At 38.6% G+C, this 24,694-nt stretch overlaps 1 protein-coding gene across 4 annotated transcripts in view; it reads right to left on the reverse strand.

The window, feature by feature from the left end:
* Positions 1-870: 870 nt before the first annotated feature.
* GOLM1 (golgi membrane protein 1) overlaps positions 871-24,694 on the reverse strand; it is a 36,041-nt gene continuing 12,217 nt past the window's right edge. For 3 of the 4 annotated variants that reach the window (XM_027635031.1, XM_027635033.1, XM_027635032.1), the window contains 7 exons: positions 16,427-16,481; positions 15,324-15,426; positions 9,616-9,754; positions 7,186-7,315; positions 5,651-5,938; positions 3,414-3,527; positions 871-3,057 (listed from right to left, as the gene is read on the reverse strand). In XM_027635031.1, coding sequence (XP_027490832.1) covers positions 2,996-3,057; positions 3,414-3,527; positions 5,651-5,938; positions 7,186-7,315; positions 9,616-9,754; positions 15,324-15,426; positions 16,427-16,481 — 891 coding nt within the window. In that variant the 3' untranslated portion in view covers positions 871-2,995. The remainder of the gene's footprint in view (positions 3,058-3,413; positions 3,528-5,650; positions 5,939-7,185; positions 7,316-9,615; positions 9,755-15,323; positions 15,427-16,426; positions 16,482-24,694) is intronic. The other variant, XM_027635034.1, reaches the window with a different exon arrangement.

The raw sequence follows: 24,694 nt of genomic DNA on the forward strand, positions 1-24,694 counted from the left end.
GGGGAAAAAAATGTTCAAAAAGGTGACTTGTTCTTTGATAAACCCCCTACTAAAGGCCAAACCATACTTAGGCTATATAAGCAAATCCTTTGTTGGACAGGACAATTCTTATTTTGGTGTAAAATTACTTCCGCTGTAGGGCTGAGCTTTTAATTCCTTCTTGACCATGCAAGACCCTTTTCTGTGTTTGCTCTATCACCTAATTTTACTGTAGAGTAATATCAGTGCAGCTGCATATCCTGAGCAGCAGCACTGCTGAGGCAGAGCTTGAAAAGAATGAGGAACACCCACTTCTCTGCCAGCAATTTGCAGCTTCTTGAAATAAGCAGAAGTACTGCCCTGAAGACATGATTTTCCCCAATTTCTCTGCTAAGGAGATTGCATATCACATTACTTGTTTGCTTATCATTATGGTTAATATACCTGAATACTTCTGTGTAGCTGCCAAAGGAATACAAAGCCTAAAATATGTAGATGTAAAATAGCACTGAGAATTCATCTGGCCATCACAAAAATTTTTCTTGAACTACAAGACAGTAGCTCAAGGACAGCTTTTGATATTTCTCCAAAGCAAGGAGCCGTTAAAGGAGAACTACATCACATATGGAACTAAGAAAAAAGTAACAATCATCTTTCCCATTTTCACTAAAATTAGAAGTGCATGAACTGTACAGAATAAGGCAAATACTCACTAGACAAGATTATATTGATTTTAAAATGCTTACTTAAAAGGGCTCAGGCTTAGTTAAGAAAAAAAAAATCAAGGATATGTTAATTTAACACCAAGATGATCACAGAAAAGAAGTAATATCACCCTAGTTATATTCCTGTAGCACTTGAAGCCATTGCAAATAAAACTGTAGTCCTTCATGCTTTTGAACATTGCTTTTATGCAGGTTTTCAGAGGTCTACAAGTGTGCCTTGTACAAAGATGGTCTTGTTTATGGAGGACAGTGTCCAGGTGGCTCAGAGAAACCCAAAGATGTACAGAAATACAGCCAAAACAGTTTTAAAAAAAGAGCTCTCTGGCAATATACTAATTAAGTAGTTTTTCTTTGGGATTCTGAACTTGATAATGGTAAAGCTATTAATTCAACTTGAATACAGTGTTTCACTGTGTCTTTTATACTTGTAGAACATATGCTCTTTAGCAGTCAATATTAAATTGCTGATCAACTTAATCTGAGAGGCATAACTGTTTACAGATAAAGTTCTATGAAAATGCTGAGAAGATGGGTAAATAATTTTATCATCCAGAATATGGGTAAACATTTTGATGTTAAAACATGCCATTATTTGCAAAAAAAAAAAAAAAAAAAAAAAAGCCAATAATCCAAGTTTCCCAATACCAGAACAGATGCTCAAAACTCTTCTCTTCTGCTTACAAGCATTTGTTTTTCCCTGCTGTGTTGACTGTAGTGGCCTAGACCTAAGTCTGACTTAGATGGTGAAAAACTATCAGTAAAAGTGTTTCTGTGTTTGGGCTTAATAGGCACCATTTGACTTAAGCTCTGACCTTCACTTGATGAGAACTAAGACTTTTTTCATACACAAAAGAGCCAACCTTCCACTTGCATATTTAGGTATCTTAAGGTTCAGGAGTTGTAAAGTAGTACACTGAGGACTGACATCACAAAAGGAGTTAGTTACAAAATGAAAGGGAAAGTAAAGACAAATTTATATTTTCTTAAATGGAATTGCTCGTTGGCAAGTTAGGCACAGCTGTCTGCTGTCTAAACAGAGGTTGGTTCATACTCACAAAGATTGCTCTAAACACAGATGTCAGTCTTGGGAACAGACACAAATACAAAAATTCTGCAAAACAGCTGGCTACAGACATGGAGGTTGGACTGCAATAAAGGGTGCCCTAGTGGTAAGTAGAGGATATTTCTAGGTTACTGCAAGTAAACTAGTTTCTAGTTTACATTGAACAAGTTACAGAAAAGAGAAGACTACAGAAAATTAACAAGATGATAGATTGTGATAAACACAGGACTTCACAACGACTACAGCTTCACCTGTAGGAGTCACTGCCATGTCTTCTAAATGCTTAGTCTGGTTTACCTCCTTCAAAAGTCCAGCAGAGAGGAATATTCACACTGAACAACTAGGATGATTGCTGTTCTAACAAAGCAAGCGTTTGCCTTCCTACATTTTACCAGAAGATAGTGGTTGGGTGGAGTAAAGGGTAGCACACCATTTCAGAGGGCTTCTGTCACAAAAAGTTTGTGAGTTTGAATTTTTATGCTAAACTTGTGCAAGTTAGTGGTAACTGAATCATACTGTATTACTGAACTTGTGAACTAGAGTCCAACAAAGCTTTCAGAAAAATCTTCCTGCCTAATCTCTTAAAAAGAAGGCACTATTATCAGAATTGTTTTGATTTTTTTTTTTAACCTTGAAGCTAAGAACTCATCCAGACAGTGTAAACTAGAAACTTAATTCAGAAGGCCCAGGTGAAATATATCATTCTGTTTTCTGAGTGTATTTATGTTGCAGTAAAAAAGTGCCAGGGGCACAAGGGTAGATTGCAGCATGGACTGTTTTTCATCCTTCCCATGTTCGGTGGCTTAGCTCCTCTTAAGTTCTTGAAACTAGGCTGGGTATTTCTTCGTTGTGCGTTGCTCCGGAGAGAGATCCATCCTTGGCAGAGGACTGTTGCTCATGTACCAACAATCCACATATACCATTACTGTAGTATGACTATAGCCAACTTCAAAGTTACTACATTTATTGCTTGCTGATTTCAGTTTTATAATCAGTAGGAAGGAGAGAGTCAGTGCAGATGTCATCTGTTTTAACAAGCCTCCAGAGATTTCAGATTGCTTTTTTCCCCCACTGAAACAGTACCAAAACTTCACAGGAAGATAGTACTTCATTTGGGCCCTTATTCAAGCCTCAAGAAGGTAATCAAAACATTCTCAGATCACTTTGCTCTCATCATTGCTGCATATAGATGAAGAGGTGACTAAGTTGCGTCATGAACCTCCTTTGTTCACAACTGTCCTCCTTCACCATGGTCAGATAACTGGTTCTTCATATCTTCAGGGTTTTGAACTAATGAGGATAAAAAAGGTAAAGAAATCTCTTTAACAGGCAGAAGTGATAGTTTTTCATAAAGAAAGTTCTTCTGTGTAGAAAACTACAGGAGAAATTTTGTAAAGACTATTAAATACTGTATAGTTAAGTCACAGGTACCACACCCTCATGCCCCCCATTAAAGAGTAGCTTCAGTGATGCTATACAGAAAATAAATCACACTATCAACATGAGGGAAAGCTCAAAGAGAAAACAGAAATTAGCTCGGTATATCTTACTACAGAATACCATGCAAAATACCATCTTAAAATTTTCAGCACATGGTATTTGGCTTTAAATGGTTTTTGGTGTTTTTTTTTTTTTTTCTTTTTTACCATTTTCAATCCCTGCAAGTGCTGCTTGCTTGTCTGTTTCTGATTCAGCTTCATTCTCATCTAAATTGTAATCAACATCCTTGTCCTGGTTCATTGCTTCATGTTCCTGTTTTTCTGAAAAGATTTAAAATGAAGTAGTTTTATGCTATACCATAGGGTCATTGCACAGAGAAACAGTGACTGTAATCATCTTCCATGTATTTACTTTGCTGCTGAATGAATTGCTGTTCAGAGTAGGTTTTCATATTATTTTTCATTTTAAGTGTTAAATTTCAGAGCAACTTTTGCTGTAAATCTTGTCTAAAGAACCAGATAAAAGCCAGAATCTTTTGGGATTTGGAAAGTCCGATAAAATTCAGCCAACACTCAGATGGACAGAAAGAAAAAGCATTGAACAATTTCAGAATACACTAAAGGACAGCCCAAGGAAGAGCAAAAGCTGAAACCAATGCTGAAAACTTGACTGTGATATTGCTTTTAAATGTACTGCCACTACCACCAAAACGTCTCAGCTTCTGCCCTTCTTGTTTTAGTTTGTCCCACAAGGGAAAAGCTGTGAATACAGCATAAAAAAAAGAGTAGTTTGATGTGCTAACCTGACACAAAAGTACTTTCCTAGAAGACATTTTCTTCACTCAGTCATTAACTCATCTCAAGCAACTTTTATTGACTATCTTAAGATTTCTTTAGATAGAGAGCTCAAAAGTAAATGGAAACATTATTTCTGACTGCCAAACGACTGTCTTTATTTTTCAAATGATCAGCCAGAAAAAAACATAACAGCAGAGAGGTATAAGCATATCCCACAAGAGGTATAAACATACTCCACTCAAGATAGATTAGAGCTTCTGGTTCAAAATATTCTTAAGCCAAGCCCTCCAGTTAGTAAGTGGCTTAGAAACAGGCTTGAAAATTTAAGCTTTAAGCTGTATGTTGTCCATATTCAGACCACCACATCAAATAGATTTTTATAGTTACAGACCTAAAGCTGTCTAACTTTCAGAAGCAGCTCTTCCTGAAAGACAGAGGATACGCAGAGAATACTGAAGAAGTATTTCTACCTTAGGGCTCCTTTGGCTACAAAGAACCTCTGCAGTAATTATGGTATTTTTGTTGAACAATCAGCCTGAAGAACATACCACTAGTCTTTTTTGCTCACAGAAATGCAGACTTTTCACAGGCTGCATGGCAGAGCTTTTCTTTGCTCTAATTGTTGGATGATTTTTTTAACCTAATCTTTTTGCTATTTTTTTTCTGTTAAAATGGCAGCATTTTAGGTAACTTTTAATTACATCTCTTTGGGGTACAGCCTGCTCTGGCCAGCATCTTTTTGGAGCAGTTGGAAAAATACTAGTTTATCAATGCTGTTAGTTTATCAGGGATTATTTATCCCTGCCAAGTTAGCAACAATGTTAACACTCAGACAACTCATAACTCATGATTCTAAGAATGTCTTTACTAGAAAACCATACACAGCATTTTTTGTGGGCATCAATTCCTGCTCTGACTGCTATAAGGTTTTGTCTTTTGATTACTCTGGGCTACTGAGTCCACCTGAGACCAAATCCCTCAAGAAAGACAGAGGGATGTCTAGATACTGGTCAGGTTTAGATACATCAATACTGTGCTGCTCCGTGCCATGGAGATGTGGTTCAAGGCCACATGGTAGATGCCTGAAACCAGCACCTGTACAACATCTGATACGTGTTTTTGCAGACTCACAATAATAAACTTCAGGTACCTGAAGTCCTAAGAGGTTTTAGTCATGTATCTTATTTTGAAATACTGATAGCTAGTCTTTTTACAGTGTCAATGGTAATGCTAACTGCAAAACATGCATAAGAAACTCTCTACTCATCCATCAGTGCTTTGAATAGTTAACATCTCATCCTTTTCAAATGCATCCTATTCTTAAAAAGCCCCAGTACCAAAACATTTTGGGGCTAATTTCCCCAAATGCCTTGTATAGCCTAATGGAGAGAAAGCCAGTAAGGCTGCTGTGGTGATGCAGAGGAACCCAGCCTGGTAGCTCCATGTTGCACAAACAGAAGCCTCCGTCTTTACCCATGGACTGCAGAAGACTGCTGTTGACTGACACCTTTCCCATATCACACTGACCTTTGTGAAAACTTGTACTCAAATCTGGACAGCTGCCACTGCTGTTGCAGAAATCATGCCCTATTCCAGTTTCATTTCTTTACTGTTCTTAACAATACTGTTCTTAACATGCTACGAACCGGCCTTTCCCAGGGACAAGTCGTCCTGCTTAGCATCGTAGTTTAGGAGCTGTTCCCTCTCAACTTCCTCACTGGCAGCCTGCTCTGGTGCTGGCTGTAACACATCTTGCCCAGCTACGTGTTTTTCATTTCCAGATGGATTTGGCTCCTTCTCTGATTCAGGTAGCATCTCCTTGTGACCTGCAGCAGCCTTGAGGGGATCTTGTGGTTTTTTCAACTGACTAAAAAGCTGCTCCTCTTCTGCCTTAGGCTCCTGTTTTCTGATGTCAGCTTGGCCATCTATTCTTTCTGAAAACAATAAAAATTATTCTGAGTGAAAAAAATAATGCCTTTCAGTCGTGGCACAAGTTAAAAACCTTTAATAAATAATGCTTTATATTTCTCATTCAATTCTTGTTTTTCCTCTGAAATAATATCTTTCAACCGCCTCAGTTCCAAAGATAAAAAGAAGATAATTCATGTTTTTCCTACTGGGAACAGCTAAAGGAGGAGACTTTGTTTACCATCATCAGATTCATGCTTCTACATCCTGTAAAATTTTGGGGTGTGTGGTTAATAACTTGGGCAAGTGAAATAAAACAGTTTAAATAAAAATTGTGGTGTGCTATATAAACATCAGGTTTCTGTGTACTACATTTTGTTACAAACAATAAAATTGACTCTGTATTTAAAAGTAGCTCAGGACAAAGCAGTCACATAGGCAGCTTTGCAGGTAAACCACAGCTGTTCTTATTTTTAAATATGAAGAGGAAGTACAGGAGTCCTATCATTTTTGGCAGACATTAACTTATCTTTTTCCCCATGTATCTGCATTTGTAACTAAAAAAAATAAAATTTGCCCAAATAAACTATATGTAGATGTTGTCTTCAATTGCTAGCTCTCTAAAATGAGAGTTGCATGTGGACAAGATTGTAATTTAAGATAGCAAATATGAATAACTAAAGAGGGAATCAAAATTCTATCACACTACTGTGCAAGATGGACACACAAGGTCCACTCAAATTAACAGTTTCCAAAATTTAGTACCAAAAGCAATCACTAAACCATTAACTAAACCATTAAGTTAACTAATCAGATCTCCTCTGTATTTGCATTTTGCTCAGTGACAAGTGAGAAGCATGTATGTGTGTTCGTTTTAAGCCTAACTTTCAGCTATTCCTTAGGGAGGAGTAGCAGGCTGGATGTGTCAAACTTCCTAAGCAGGCAGATTTTAAGTGTGCTTGAAAATCATGCCTTCCAAAAGTGTAGGGTATTTTCTCCATATTAAATGATAAATATGACTCCAGAATTGTAAATATTTGTATTTTCCTTTATATGCAACATGTCAATTACAACAAAACTGAACCAGTAGAAATGCTAGTAATAAAAATGCTTCAGCAGTGCCTCTCCAAGGCTGGAAAACTACTTAAAAAGTTCAGACTCTTGGTGTCACTTTTTTCCATCTTGATCTTGTGTACAAAAATGTTTTTAAATGTTCAGTTAAATTACAACTGTTCTTAACCAGTTGTTAGTAAGACAGTGATTTCCATCTCACCTTTAGCCTTCATCAAGTCTGTTTGTCTTAGTGTGGGTACTGCTTTAGGTACATCTTCAGTGGGTTTCTGCTGTTCCAAGTCAGTGTGCTTGAACTCAGTTTGCTTCAAGGCTGGCAGCTGAATATTGACCTATAAAGTGAATGCACACAAGATAAGCATTGGTCTATGTAACTGCTCCTGGATTTGGAAGGGTAAATGGAACAGAGGTAAGAATTCAGTAGGGGGGAAAAAAAAAATCCTAACACACTTGGAAATATTTGCACTGAAATTTTTTATTGGTGATGGAAGTACCATACAATTTTAAATATGCAGTAATGTTTCTATGTAACAGCATGACAAATTAGGAGAATTTTAACAGGCCTCCTTTAACTGCGGGTAAGAATGAGCTCACTGCTGTCGATTATTCTCTGAGCGTCACAGAACTGTAACACCCCACATTTATCCACTGTTACCCTGCTACTGCCTCAGGGTCAGCAGAGCAAAAAAACAGATGGCATTAACTACTATTAGTAATCTGTTGGGCAGGAAAACTGCATTTGGACATAATAAGACTTCAGTTACGTAAGGCTTGTATGGGAACTGGTCCGTAACTATGCTGAATGCAGGATTAAGAAAAGAAAACATAAATTACCACCTAGGCAATAGTACCTGTTTAATATGATAGAGCTTACTTAAGAATGTATTAAGTTCTGGCAGTAGACTGCTCTCAGCATCTGACCCACTTAAAGATTAAGGCTAACATATACATGATCTTGAAGATCTTCCAATTTAGCAATTAAAATTCCATGTACTGCTTTTACTCACATTGGCATTGGCCTTCCTCACATGGCCATGGTCTCCCTGTATGTCAGTGGTGGCCTGTTTGCATACCTGAGGCCCCCTTCCATCTCCTCCCCATCCCCTAGATCTCGTGGCTGACATTCCTGTGCTTGGTGGTGTCTTCATCAGTGGATCCCCTTATCTACAGCATAGGGAACAGGGAGCTTGAGGATGCCATTAAGAAAGTGAGTCCTCATATGTTTTCACAGCAATAAGATTACCACCTCTCTCCGTAAATGACTCCCAGATTATCTGAATTAAGTATTTTGGTAGGGGGGCTGAGGGAGGGGAATTTGTTTGTTTGTATTACATTTGTTTGTTTCAATATCATTATAATTATCATTATTGCTTTGGTTGTTGTCATTAATGGTTATTAAGTTTTTTATTAATTATTAAATTTTTGCATTTGCTTCACTACCTTTGAGTCATGCATCATCCTTCTGTCACCTCCTACCCTAATGCTCTGTTGTGTGTCTAACACTGGCTCAGAAGGATCTCTGTAATAAAACAGGATCTCCCCAGTGCATCACCTTCAGCCTGAGCTCTTCCTCCAAAGAGGCTTGAGAAACTGCAGCACTGAAATTTCGTTTCCTCCATGTGTTCAGGACTGAAAAGCTCAGACCTCTTGAGAAACACAGGATTTGACTAACAATTCACCATTAGTTCCTGGTGAAAAGGAAAGATGAACTGAGGGATGTACCCAGGGCTTTGAAAACACCCATCCTCTATGAAGGGAACCTGGAGCTGCCTGTAGAGAAGGGTGATTGTCCAGCTACAGCACATTTCTAGGGTTGAATGGAGATTGAAGAGGTTTAAAAAGATGGAATGGCCATGGTACTCCTAATGCAACCCCATACACAGCTGACCTTGCACCACTGGCTCATGTGGCATCCCTTGTAGCACCCAGGCTCTCCACAGTCACTGCTCAAGCAGTCAGGACCCCACTTGCACTGACATACAGGGTTATTCTTCTCCTAATGTCGTCTCAGAAACACTAAATGAGGGTGCAAAGCCAGGGCCAGTGGGGAAAGAGCAGAGTGGAGTTGTTTGTAGAGGAATTTATGAGAATGATCAGAGAGAAAGACTTGAGACGAAAAAGAAGGAAAACGAAAAGTTAAGCTCAGATATGATGAGGCCTGCTTGAGGTTACCTGCCTGGCAGCTCTGCATCAGTAAATTCAGTGGGACAAAGAAGCCACAGTTGATTGGTCCAAACTGATATCTGCTTACTTCCATGGTCATGGGAATCTGATGCTCTCTCAACCATCATCAGCTCGCTGCTGCACTTCCATCATCACTCTCTACAACTTCCTGAAAGGAGGCTGCACTAAGGTGGGAGGTGGCTTCTCCCAGGCAACAAGTGACAGGACCACAGGAAATGGCCCCAATTTGCACCAGAGGAAGTTCAGATTGGATATTAGGAAAAATTTCTTCACTAAAGGGCTGTCCTTGGAATCACACTATTTCCGATACATCATAAAGATTCAACAAATGTTGAAGCAGAGCAAAACTTAATGAGCTCGGCTAATGTTAGTTGGAGACAGCAGAAAGCTGGAGAAATACTTAAGAATTGCTAAGAAAAATATTTTCAAGAAATTATCCAAACAATACCTGGCTATATTTTTTTGAATCTTCTGAGAATTCTTTGTTTTCTTTGATTTGTGGTACATCACTACCCTTTTTTGTAAGTTCATCTATCCTTTCTTCACATTGTTCTTTTAATTCTTTCATCTGGTTGATGCACTGTGACCTGCAGAAAACATGAATAAGACAGTTAACTTTCATCCACACTCTTCTGAAATGTTCTTTTGTAAAATTATACTTTTTTTAAACATGTTATTTCCTTAGTTCTATTATCTAGGCTTACATTTGAGAAGTCAGTAGGGAAAAGTATTAACCTAAGTCCTAAGGACAAACTCATAGTGCAGGTGGTCCAAGTTCTATTGGGAGAAATTAATTTAAACAGTTTTTGTCTGACCAGCTCAACAAGCTACATGATTTTTGTGTGTGTGTGTGTATCTTCCATGAACCACTCAATTTCAGTTAAGTTAAAGTAATTTTGATCCTTGAAGCATTTCTAGTATGATAACGGAAATTCATACTTTCATTTTAGCCAAGAAGAGGAAACAGCGAAGTACTGATTGAAATAAAAAACAGGTTGTTGATCTACTGTTAGCAAACTGAACACCCTTTCTCAATATTTCAGCAAAGCGCACCACTGCAAGACATACATTACAGAAATGGAGTTCATCAGTAGCTAATACAAGCTCCAAAAGGATATTCCCTAAAGATGCAAGCACAATGTATCTTTTACATACTTTTAATATTTACACAGTGCCATTAACATCTTATCCTTTGTGACAGCAGGGGTCTTCTGTCTGCATTTCTGCATCCTGCCCTTCCCTTACAGCTCCATAACTCCAAGGTAAGTCTTAGGCTGTTGCTGCAGTGTTTTTCCTAAAGCTGCCAGGGCAGTCTTTTCCCTTGCTGTGGTTGTGCCGGAGATTCTGTGCAAAGCCCAGGAGTGTTGTCTATGTCAGTGTCTCAGGGGAAGTCCTGCAACTGGAGTAAGACCACCCTTTCTCCCCCGCTCTCTTCATTACTTGTAACTTTCCATTTATATGAGGAAGAACAAGACCAAGACCTAGTGAGTAACAAAGCAGATAAGTATTACCCTGTAACACACAAACAGAAAGCTTATAAACTATCCATCATATGACCCCAAGTAGGCTTTGATCCCACTGCAAACAGGAATGAGCAGTAGTGTGATCAAGTGGATCCCACTGAGAAGTGCATCACATTAGAGGCAAATGTGGTGAAAAAGCACCATCATTGTCAGTACCCACTGCCCTGGAAAGCCTACCCAATCAAGAGTTTTGGCTGGGGACCACACTGTTTCTTTTCCCCGCTGGTTGTAGCAGCAAAAGAGTTCATTGCAGGCTTTAAACCTTTTTTCCTTTCTCTCTCTCCTTTGTTTTTTCCACTCAAAAGTAACTATGTCAGCTTAAGACCCTGCAAACACATCTTTCTGCATCCAAAATCTCTCTCAACATCCTTTTTACCACACCATGGTCAACACACACTGGAAGTTTCTCCTCCCTTTCACTTGGACAGAAGGCGGGTAAATGTCTTCTGATTCTGGCCCTAACCAGTGTTATTGCAAGTGTTAATACCCCCAGTGTAGCAGCAGCTGGCTCAGACGGGCACATTCCAGTTTCTCAAGCTGCAAATAAGCTACTAACTAATCCAATGGAATTCTCAGGGTACATGCACTCATTTTTATTGCACTCTCACCCTTCTCCACTCCTGTTTTTCAAAAACAAAAGATCCCTTCTGTAGTTCACACCCAGAAAGGAAGAACAGCAGCAGATGGCTACACTATGAACCGACGAATTAATTACCCTTATTACCATTTCTTCTTCACTAGACATTGTTCAAAAGTTTGATTTTGCTAATGCAAAGAATCATCAAAACAAGCAGTGCTTCCCAAGTTGGTGAACATCAGAAACAATAAAACAACACAGGCTTGAGTAACGCACACATTCATTAATTTCTAGGAAATTAAAGGACATCAGAATTACCTGTACCTCTCTGCAAGCTTAAGAAAGATGCACTATACAGACAACCTACAGTTGGCGATAATGCAGCCTTCCACAAATGCTCCTTCATCCCACATTGCAAATGAAAATGAAGTTCATTTAACATCTGTGACAAATACTCACTGTTTAAAATCTATTATCTGCAACAGAAATCACTTCTTTTAAAAGGGATTTCTGGAGATGTGAATACAAAAACAACTGTAGTACAGGGACAGCACTAGTTTCTGTCTCATCCAATCAACATGACATATTTCAAATGTGCAAAACCAATGCTCTTAAATTCAGTTTCTGTGGCATGTTTTCTCCCTCAGAAGATTACATAGAGTAAATTTCTGGGTGAAAGAGATCACCTGCACACACAGAAAGGAGCCCAAGTAATACCCTCCCCAGCTGCTCCCAGGACCATCACAGGAGACATCAGCCCATTCAAGACCCACCTCCATGAGCTCAAAGGAGCACAGAGGCACAAAGGTGGAGACAGCCTAAACTACAGACTCAGATCTGACAGCCTGACCAGACCACCCCCACAGCACATTTTGTACTAGTGGACAGCCACTCTCAGGGGAGAGGAATGCAGCTACTGGTGTTGTCTGTGCTCATACTTCATGTGTCTGTGTTAACCTGCATACCTGGCGTGTACAGACGTGCTCTGCACACACGGGGACAGATGTGCAGCCTCTCCCCTCCTGGTCTGCTGGATTTGCCAAACCCCAGCATGAGAAACAGAGTACCTTTGTTCTTCAGGAGCATATATCATTAGCTCCTTTCATCCCTGCCAAGAAAGATTGCTCATGCACTCACGCTCTTGCACTTGTCAGGTCTGCAAATACCAAACTAATTAATCAGATTTTTTACACATAGCAAAATTTCCAAAGAAGTAATTACATAAAAAACAAAGCTCTTGGGAATCAAAATGCATCTGAACATTGAAATGTATTTAAAAGATCAGTCCAGTGTTTCTTTCTGGTTGCAGCAGGAGAGAAGAGTCAATGTGCCAGTCGGCCTTTGCTGAGCAGACAGCACTTGGCACACAGTGTGCACCAAGGCTATCCCATGAAGTTGACTGCTGAGGAAAGTGCACTCTTTTTGCACATAACACCAGTAAGTTCACATAGCTCCTGCTGACTTCTTTATGGAAAACACTAAGCTTGCTCAAAAAAAATGCTAAGATGAAACTTCAAGACTTGGGTACAAGAAAAAACAATGATTTTTTTTTTCTAAGTTCATAGACTTTGTTCCTATGCGTTCCACATGTACAACTGTTTTTACCACTACCTTCTACAGAGTAGTATCTGAATGTTGAAAAAGAGTGATCCACAATGTGTACAGTTAAAAAAAGGCATTTGACTTCTGTCATCTTTTTATAACACTTTCAATTATACAAATAATACTATCTCTTCACTTTTGCACTGGGTAAACTGTACTTGATACATAAGGTGCAAAACCTTCATCCGTACAAATCCAGGTAAAAGAAAGAAGCACATAATCAGGTCTAATGCCCACTCCTGGCAAGGCAGATGAACAGAGAGGCAACATATCGGTTTATTTCTAATGCTGACGGGAGGAAGGCAGACAGATTAAAACTAACATTTGGAATCTAATAATTTTTATTTTTCTAGGCCTATAATTGCATTGGGAAAAGCTTGTTTCTAAGCATTTAAAGTGACACCATTAAGTGAGCATTTAGCAAAGAAGAACATACGTAACAAAGTACAATCGAATATCCATTTCTACAACTACCAGAACACAATGTAAAGTTATTTATTCTAGTAAACACAACAATGAAATATTAATGTTCCAACATCCTCCCTAAAGGCACACAACAAGTAACATCTTAAAAATACATTTATATATGTTCCTAACAGAACTGTGTGAATGCTGCACAGTATCCAAATTATACATTACTTCACAAAAATTTGAGTGCGAAGTTTATTTTCCTCACTTGTATAGTTACAATAAACATCTAGAAACAGAAAACAAACATTTAGGTATTATTCAGCAAAGCTAGTGAAGAAAGCATAGCTCCTTGACTGAGATAACTGCCTTTATGGACTTCCATGGAGACACTGCAGGAAATGGTGCATCTGCCTCAGGACCAATCGGAGGCAGTTAGCTAAGTCCCTGTGCAGCTCCCACATGGCTGATTTATCACGCCTGTCTCTACACCTACCCTGACAAAAGCAAAGTCATCTTTACCATTGTAACATGCTTAGCTCTTCACCTTGAGCCAGCCCTGACCTTCCATTAAATGAAGAGGGATTCCCTTTAGTACACTACCACTAGCAGGGATGCTCTGTCAGTGACTTCCTCAACAAAGCTGAACACATTTCACCAATGAAAACATTTCATCAGATACAGGTAATAAATGAGTTATCAGAAGCCAGACTCACTACATTTGCTTTGTATCACTTCTCTGCACATGTTATCAATACATTGCTTCATAGATGTACCTGTCATGTGGAGCATCACTGTACAGCACATACAGGTACCTAAGGATCCATTCATTCTTGCTGATCTCAGACTTAAAAGGAAGACACCAGCAAACAGATTCACTGACTAGCACCTGAGGTTCCATGAGTCTCAGGTCTGTCATTTAACTAAACAGCAAACAGATGGTGCTTAACAAGCGTGGTACGCAACAAGTGTAGAGAGGAAAAAGCACCTTAACAGACACATAGGCAATGTGGCTTAATGGAAGGTTGGTACAAACTGAAGTTTCCAACTTCCTTCTACTCTTCTGTTAGAAGTCTTAAATTACAAGTCTGTTAATACAATCCATCTGGGCCATCATTATTAAATGAGTAATAACAAAAAAAAAAGTCACAACCAACTGGTAATCAGTAAGTATTGCAAAAGAACTAATAATAATCCTTCATTCTAAGGGGGGGGAAAAAAAGGAAGAAAATAGGTACTTCAAGTTTAGCCTGCAGAATTCAAGTTCTTTGATTGTCATGTTCAGCTTTTAGTCATAATTCCTACAAAATCTGGCTAAACAATGGAAAAATACCTATCACTAAAACAGTTATATTCTTGATGGAAAATCATTATGAGAACATGCAAACAGCAAATTCTATTGCTTTTTTTGTCTATATACCAGAGGAGAGAGACAATAGAATGTGAAGGTAGGGAGAGGGAACAAGAATATTATTGAACAGAAAGAACCCAGGAGAAATTCATAGAAATACCAGAAATGTGTATTTAGGGTAAGGATACTGGTAAGTACTTTTTTTTCAGTTATCCATGCTTTATAATTCAGTGGGATGTCTCAAGAAAAACATGTGATTAGGTATGAACTGTAATGCAGAATACATGGTCTGATCAGTATGGTGCCAGAAATCTCCCAAGATCTCCAGCAGCTCAGTGAAGTACAGCTTCTCATCAGGTATTCCCCTATCTGAATTCAAACTTCTTCAGAGTTTAGCCTCTTCATGTTTTAGTTTTCCCCCCAACTCTTAGGTGATTATACTCCTACCTTAGACCTCCTGCAACAGAAGGAACATCAAAAAGTGTGGGAGAAGCCTGTGGATACTGAGATGCCAAGCATTGCACGGTTTATACTCTTCTCACAACTGTGAGCAATTTCAGAAGATGTGTCAGATGTTACTTTCTCCTTAAAAACGTACATTTACCAACAGTACTATAGCTAACACAAGAATACTCTAGGTTATAACCAAGTCACCTACAACTTGGGAAGTCATCTTTTATAAAGCACATACTTACAGGTCATATGAGAACTTCCTCTGAAGGTTAGTCTGGTTCTTTTGAAACCAATAAACATCCAACTGCAGCTTTCCATATTCTGTCTGTAACTCTTTCAAGTGTTCTGATCAAAACAGGATTAAAATACATAGTAAAATACACCCAAACAAACATGTACCTACACATACAACAATAGAAATCTCAACAAATCAATAGTAAGCACACTAAATTAATTCATCTGTCATGCTAACTACATTTTGCATACAAACGCATAGTTGATTGTTGAATTTATTCAACAAGGATTCTCAAGGTTGGGCAAAAATAGCCTTTCAGCAAAATATATTAGCAAAAACAGTGTAACATATCTTTTTACCTACTTTTCTTCATCAGGAATATTCTGATTTGCAAACCCTGCTAAGTTTCAGCCCAGAAAATCTTTAGGTCTACAAAATCATAATCAGAACACAGCAAGAAACAGTATTCATGTTTATCGGCATCTACAGACAAGCTTACAACGCCTCCCTGAATAATACGCAATTTACAGCTATGTTCCTGTATAAGAAACAGAAACAGAGGCACCTATAATTTACAGTTTTCTTCCTGACAGAAAGCTCTGCATGAGGGCACCAGCAGGCAGCACACAACATATTTACTTGTTTACAGGATTTAGAATTCATTTCCCAGACCTCCTGAGGAATACATTGCTAGTAACAACTCTGAAGTACCAACATGAATAGAAATGAATTAGACTGAGTTTTCTTATTTAATATAGGCGTTTGTGAATTCCTCCAGAGCTAAAATGCACAACCCAACAGTCTAGGGAAAAATGCAAGAATATGCTGCAAAAGGTAGAATAGAGAATAAATACATTAATCTAGTTTTATTCTGTATTATTTTATACAGTAAGAGTCAGAAGTACTACATGGACAAATCCTTCTACCGTTGAGGTAGATTATTCTCACACTGGAACTATGGTTCTCACTTAACTGGAACTATGCAGAAGTATCTAAGTCATGACTTGAAGAAAGGCAGCATTCTCAGATGACCCCAGAAAGATGCAAGGCTTAAAAACAGAGGGCCTAAAAAACAGTATGAGAGAGATGCACAGGGATATTACAACATACCTCGTAGATTCTGAATCAGTCGATCATTTACTGTGATGTTTCTCAGCAGTATTGCCTGAAAGAAGCAAAACAAAAAACAGTGTTTTAACTGCAAAGGACTTGTATTACCATTAATATTATAAACAACACCTACCAAAGCACTTGTAACGATCTGTTTTCTGTGAAGTGCTGTGTTACAGTCAAACAAAAACTTTCAGCTGTTTTACAGATCTACTATTGCAAACAGCAAACACTCATTTTAACCCAGATTCCCCACTAAAGGGGGCATGAGGAATGTACCACTGCATAGATGCAAAGAGGAAGCATCTAAAAATTAAAGATACTAAAATTGCTTGCTGCTTTATTGTACTTTAATCGACTGCAGTCACAGTCAAATTTACTGTATTTATCTCTTGAAGAAGAATACAGCACAGTACAGCTCACTATCAATTACCCTCTCACTCAGGAATCAATACACCTGCATTCAGGCATGCAAAGATGAGCTATGAAAGCATTAATGATTGAGCATAAAGGAACTTCACAAAAGCAATGTGAAGCCCTTGTATTGTATCCCTTTTCTAACTATCATCTCCACTGCTTTTGTGCTGGAGTGGTCTTCTTCCATTCCCTCATTTTGCTCTCTCTCTCTCATTCTGAAGAGGTAGTCAACATAGGAATATGTTTTGTCCATTCTTTCATCAACCTTCATCTACCATTTCATATAGACGCATGCCCCACAACACCTGAAAACTGACAGCACCAAATCAAGACTAAATGAAATTAACTGCTGTGAGCAAGATACCAGGATAACTCAAATTCATATTTAGCATTTAGCAAGTGTGGTGTAGAAGAGTTCTTAAGATTACAAAAAGAAAGAAACCCACCTATTCTTCAGAAACAATCCAGTACAGTCTTAGGAGAATATTTCTTAGGATTCAGTGCCTATTTCCTCATTATTCTTATCCTGGGAAACCTCAGTGTTCAAGGGTCCCAGATCAGGATATGCCAAGTCCCCAGTTTCCCAAAGTTTCTGCTCTAGTACTGATGTGTATGTATGTCCACACCACGCAATTGCGAAGAAACAGCAGCATCCATTCTGTCTGCCCAAGTCACCCTGAAACACTGACAACATCATCAGTGCCTTTTTTCACACAGACTACAGTAATAAGAGTTGATTAGCTGAAATGCAGCGTTCAATCTGAGTGGGCAGGCTAGCATCCAGCAGAAAAGTGGATTTGTCTCTGGTTGACCCTTTAAAGAGTCCCACTCCAAAGAGGCAGTCATTTACCTGTTGCCAAAGTATTTCTACACCATTCTGTATGTACAGCTGGTGTGTGAAAACCACTGTGAAAACTCAAGAGTAAAGGTCTTGCTCATTCGTTAAAAAGGAAAATGAAAACCAAGTAACACTAATAACACCATACATGTTTAATATATCTCCGTCTCCTTTCCTACAGGTAAACAAAAAATGAATTTGCTTTCAATGGTTTATTGGAGAAAGGAAGCTAATATTTCAATGGAATTCCAAGTTTTGTTAATGCATGAACCATGTAGCCAGGTTGTTCCACGATTATCATCTTCAGGGTATACAGCATTGGCCACTACTAGAAAATGTCAATGGACCAGAAAAATCAGTAGGATGTAGCAATTTTATGTTCCTATGGTTTGTTGTGCTTTGGTTTTTTTGGTTTGTTGGGTTTTGGGTTTTTTTTTGGTTGGTTGGTTGGGGTTTTATTGGAGTGGAGCTTTGTTGGTTGTGGAGTTTTTTTCTTAAAATGAAACTCCCAAATACCAGGAGCGCTTATGTGACAGCAAAACAGACAAGTGTCAAATATTTTGCACATCTGGACAATAATAACTGTGATTAGCTGAAGTGAGTAGGATTATTTGCCATGTATTTGCTCTTTGAATCACAACAGGGGAAAAAAGTGCGCCTTAGTCTTTCTGGATTGCGTATAAAACTTTCTTTTGGCAATGCCACACCTATCTCTGAATGTGTGGGCAAGAGTCCAAGAAAAAAGTAATAAAAATCTGGTTAGCTGTTTAACTTGAGCAGGAAATACTGTTTAATAATTTATAGGACCATATTGCAACTGCCAGCTTCCAATCTGACTGTGGTTCCAGTGTTAAGTAATCTTCACATCAAGGTTGTGAATTAAGCAAACATTGTTTTCTTTTGGGTTTTTATGCAGGTCAAGAAAGAAAACTGCTGGCAAGCACTGACCAGACATATGGCAATACTCAGTTCTAGAAAGCAACTCACATTTTAAACTTCATTTAGCCCACAAAACAATAGCTATCATCCCCAGGAAATCCAGCTTTTGGAAAATAACTGTATCACCACATCAAAATCTCATGTTCTGTGACAGAGTGACTCTGAAACATAGAACCAGCTTCTTATATTTGCAAATATGTCTTGCACAAAAGTCCCTGTGACTGCCACAGAGATAAAAATCAGTCTCCTGACTGAAGACAATGCTGTGGACAGCAAGTCTTCAGAAACCAAAAAATCAAAAGTCACACTTCCACCAGCAGTGAGGGAAAAATCTTGCTCCAGCTGTATGGCAAATTTTTTAATGACAACTGACAGAGATTTTGTCATTATTATTCACCATAGAACATGTCTACACTAGTCACATTCCACTTAAGAAACACAAAGATAAAGTTACTGTTTAAAAAAACCCAAAAACATAATGCAGAAACACACGTGAGGGAGATTATTTCAAAACCTATGTTTTGAGCACATGCTCTGGACTATGTACATGCATTTGATCCAACTACCACCTTACACAGTATTCTCCATAGATATATGCCTTGGAGGAATTACTACAATTACTCCTTCAGCATTTGCTACAATCATAAATCAAGCTAATCCAAGTACACTGAACTGACGTGTTTTCTAACACTGATTGTAGGTGCTGTATATAGAAGCATGAGATATTGCAACAAGAAAAAGAATTAAAACAGCAAAGAACCTGATGAGCGTAAACACTGATTTTAAAACTAACACCTAATTAAAAAAGGGCTTTGAATTTACAAATATAGCACAAAGGAGACAAAGATGAGCCACAGGATCAGTAACTCACCTGCTAAGAACAAAACCAACTGGGAATAAAGTAAGATGGGAGGCTAAGATTTATACATGCAGAAACAGACATCTATAATTAATCAGGGAGAAGCAGGGTATAATTAACTCAAAGTGATTAAAGTCCTTACTGCAAAGAAAAAGAGTAGACCCATCTCACATGTTCCCACTGCTCCCCAACACCATGCTGGTATTAGCATGAAAATAATGTTGGTAACACACAGATGTTTTAGTTGTTGCCAAGTAGTGCTTACCCTGAGTCAACGACTTGCCAGTTTCCCATGCTCTGCCAGTGAGCAGGTGCATAAGAAGCCAGGAGGGAGCACAGCCAGGACAGCTGGCCAAAGAGATACTCCACACCATAGAATGTCATATCCAGTTTATAAACTGAGGGGGTTGGTCGGGAGGCACTGATCACTGCTGGGGGATGGGATGGGCATTTGTCAGCTGGTGCTGAGCAATTGTATTGTGCATCTCTTGTTTCTCTTGGGTTTTATTCCTCTCTCTCTCCTTTTCATTACTATCATTATTTCATTTTGATTCAGTTACTAAACTGTTCTTATCTCAAGCCATGTGTTTTCTTCAAAAATCTAGGGAGAGGTGTGGGGACTGAGTAAGTGACTGCACAGTATTTAGTTGCCAGCTGGGGTTAAACCATGACAACGAGCCACAACAAGGCTTTTTCATTCTAGGCCACGATATTAATGGCTAACTACATATTAGTATGTGGGAAAAAAAGTTCATAAATAAGATTCCTAAGAAATATTTCTCCTTTAGGCTGGCCTGTGTGCTGCACACTCATGTATACTTTTAGTGGAGGCACATCAATTGAAGCAAGACTTAAAACAAATTTCAAGCCCAAAATGGAGGAGACATTGTTCATGTAAATCTGTATTTCACTGAATTGAATTCCATTCAAAAATTGCAGACTTTTTCTCATCCTCAATAAACATAAAAAAATCCCACCAAACCAACAAAAAAAATTCCAAACAAGCAAAAAAACCAACCAACCAAAGAAACGAACAACCCACCCAGCCAACAAAACCCAAACCCAAAAAACCAGCTCTCTTCTTAAAGAGTAATCACGGCAAAGGTCAGAGACTCAAACTTGTTTCACATCCTAAGCTCCAAGCAATTTAGACTCTCCTTTTTTGTCACGAAAGACATGTGCACCATGACACGGTGTAGTTCAGCCCTCAAAACTGCAGAAACCACCAAAATTACAAGATTAATAATTTCTTACGCTCTCAGCAGAAGAGAGGGGAAGTTAACTTATATAAAAAGAAATTACTTTTAGGGGTGCAGTGCACTAGCAAATGGATTGGAGAAAATAAGCCCTGTAGAGCTACAGGAATTTCAAGATATTGTTATATTTAACTAAATATACTTACACTGCCAAATTATAGGCAGTGTAAGAAAAACGAAAACCTATGATATGAGAATCTTAATATAAAACTTGTACAGATACATCTAAGGTACCTTCTGCGTTTCTTTTTGTCCATTCATTTTGTTATGAAGAGGTAGAAACATTCCACTAGTTAACTCTTAAACTACACATACTCTAAATTCCTACTCTCAGGGTGCCTACAGTGCAGCAAGTCTCGGATGATGATTTTGCTTCTCCCCACCATGTGGAAGATACATTTTGAACAGTTATGAGTAATCAGACTGATTTCTTTTGCTAATTTAGTAAGATCATGTTATGGCAAGTATGGAATGTTCCTCAAAGCCTTTCCAAAACTAGAATATGCAAGATTGTTTGGTTTGAAAAAAAAAAAAAACCACAAAAAACAAATACACATAGGTACCTTTTCCTTTTCACACAAGGCTTTCTTCTCACTCCCTGCTGATTTACTGTAATTCCTTTTCAGTGGAGTTGACTCCTTGCATACCAATAGGTATTTTGTCTCAGAAGACTGTGCTGGGAATTGAAATTTTCCCAGAGGGAGGGGACCAGAGAGAAGCTATGGCCTGTGTTAAAAAACACTGAGCAACAAGACAGTGACGTGCTTCACAAAGAACATACATACCTTGGCCCCTCTCCTCAGTAAAACAAGATACGGGCTGGGGAAGAATTTTGTAAATTCAAAGAAAATTATCAACTGTAAAAGCATGTTCTTTCAGTTAAAGGTAAGAGATATTACATATATTGTTGTCCTGATACGCTCTTCAAAGAGAGCTGTGGCTGTGTACATCCCATTAGCTACAAGTCCCAAATAACAACCACAGAGAATATTCTTCTTTAGAAAATTGCTTACAGATTGTAAACAACCCTTTTGCACTCTGTTGTTATCAAGTGTTCAGGTAAGATTTCTTGATCTCTTCATTCTATTTCTGTAGAGCTTTCCCAAAGCCATTTCCTAAATCTACACTATTCCTTAAAATTTCAAGTAGGTTTTTTAAAAACAAACTGATGACAGTAGTGTTTTATACATACTCAGACCTAAGAGAATAATTACAACCGCAGTTTTCCAGAATTACATTGCTTCAGTGAAAGGTGAGCCCACAGGGTATTTCCAGCTCAGATTACCTCCTACTTTTTATGCCCTCATCCTTTAAGTAGCCAGAGACAGTTCTACTTCAAAAGAAGGCAGATTTAACTCAAAGTGATTACTGCACTGCCACCGACAATGACTTTAACAGGGTAAGTACCTGATTGGTGTATCAGTTTGGTATGAAACTAAATTAGTGGCATAATTATTCTGTATTTTATCAGCAGAGTAATAAGACACAGTGAGCAGAGATGAACTGCAATTAAGATGGGTCTCAAATATTACATTGAAGTTGCTTTTCCTAAGACGACCAGATTGTGAGAGTCTCCTTGCATACAAATTTCGTCTATAACCAGAAAAACCACCATTTCTCCCTGAAAACTTGGAGGGTTTGAGAGAGACCATTCATTCCTACACATCTGCTGAAAGCATTTTCATTTTTCTTTATGAATAACAACAAGAACTAAGCAAATCTCAGTTATGACTCAAAGACCTCTCCAGTTAGTTATACAGTTTGTATCACTTGTAAAACAAGTTGAGAGACTCAGGATTTGGATTTGCATTCATTCTTCCTGAATAGGTAAATACTTGCTGCTAATCTTTACCGAGTAAATAAAGCTCAGTTCAAGGAGCAAGCTTCCCATAACCAGAAAGATTGAATTCATTACTCGCCTCCCAGGAATCCCAGATTCCACTGAAATCCATGGAGCCGAAAACCAGATATTTCAGGCACACTTATACATAGATACAGATACGCACAAACAAAAAAGCACTCAGAAACCATCTTTCCTTATATTCCACATCCCTCTGCAGAATAACCTCTGAACCTAGACAGCTTCTTCAGATAAAGGCCATTAGTGAGGAGAACTAAACTTTCCCTCTCTTCCCTGCCACCATATCAGAGGAATTCCTAAATTACAATGGATAAATCCATGAGAACTTGGCTGATGGCAACTTTGACACATACACAGGTTCCCAGTAACACAACCCTCTCTACTGTTAAATTAAGAGTTGGAAAACAAACAGCACCTGTGCAGGATATTTGCTCATGTGCTGAAACAAAAGCAAATTTTGAATTTGACACATGATGGTGCACAGGCACATACACACTCGTCCTACCACTTCAGGCTCCTCAGACATGCACTTCTCCAGGCACAAAACACAGAAAACAGGAAATTAGTCCATTGCATCACTTTCATGTTATGCTTCCTAAAGCATCAGCTCCTGGGGTTTCAAAGAAAGCTTCAAAGACTGTTCCGTTACTGAACAACTGTATTTTATAGTGATGGAGGGAAAAGCACTGAAGAAGGATGGGCTACTAAGATTGGCCCCAAAATCCACCTTTCCCAGCATCCCATCTCTAACACTGGAATGCCAAATTAATTCCATGGCAGCCACAAAGCACAGTATTTTCCAAGCAGCAGCTGAGGAATGTTTCAAAACAGAATTAACACCTTGGTATTGGGTGGTGGGGCAGGTGCTTGTCCCAGGTTATCCAATTGTTTTTTAACCTACACAGACCCACTGCAACTGCATATTATGGTGTCACACAACTGCAGCTTCAACATCTACTGCATGAAGAGCACTACCTTCTGCCCAGTCTGAACTACAACTTGATGACGGCCTTTGAAGGCCATCAGTGTCTCTCCTAACCACAAACATTTTCTGCTCCATTTAGTATCCTGGAGATGACTGTGACAACTCCACCGATTCCTGTCCAGCCTGTAACCTACACTGTGGATTCCTGCAGAAAAACTACAGCACAGCTTTGGTTATCCTCCTTGTTCTCCTCTGTGTGCCTTTCCCAGCACTCCAGAATTCCACTGGTAACCTTCCCACAGTACAAAAACTAACCCAGTGTATTTCTAAGCTGCTTTGTAACTTTTGCCTTATCATTCACCCCTGAGATAGTGCTGTGTTACTGCATGGCTGCTTAGTATCTCTACAAACTATGCACATATTGACTTTTGCAATTTCAGGTGTGAATGTTTTCATTTGTCTCCCTCATCCTTGTCACTGATTCACTCAGAAAAAACTCCAAGAGACTTCAGAAGACTTTCTTTGCCAGAAGCTGCTTTGAATCTTCCCCAGGCTACCACATTCTCCCCCACATCCAACAGCAGTTCTGGTTTTGTAAAATACTTTTCACCACTTTTCCTGGCATAGATGCCAGATGAGCTCCTGTCAATCTCTCAACATCCACCCATCTGGCTAGTCTGTGCTGTAAACTCTGTGGCCAGCACTTACACTTCCAGTGCCTTTTAATAACTTTGGCTATATCTGCTTATGAAAAGGAAGCATAATACTCTCTTACATTTGCCCTTTTCTTACCTTCGAATCTTTTGGTTTTGGGGTTTTTTTCCCCACTCATGCATGTGTTCTCACTCCTTACAAGACAAAAGTAGAACGCAAAACAACACCACAACACTCAGCAGCAACACCCAATACTACAAGGTAGAAGCGACAAGAAGATTGATTACCCACTCAAATGCTGTCTGACTATCCTGGGATATTGTTTTAATATACACATACATTAAAAAATAAATAGACAAACTATACCTCATCTTTTTTTAAGTATATGCAAAGACTGAACCCAAAGAGAAGAGAGACATTATCAAAGAAACATATTTGTCTCAAAAGAAGTAAAAAGAATTGGTTTAGTATTTCTTTTAAGACTTTGGGTAAAGATTATTTCAAAATAAAGACATATAC

This window comes from Corapipo altera, unplaced genomic scaffold, assembly GCF_003945725.1.
Source record: "Corapipo altera isolate COAL_440 unplaced genomic scaffold, ASM394572v1 61411, whole genome shotgun sequence".
NCBI classification, from domain to species: domain Eukaryota; kingdom Metazoa; phylum Chordata; class Aves; order Passeriformes; family Pipridae; genus Corapipo; species Corapipo altera.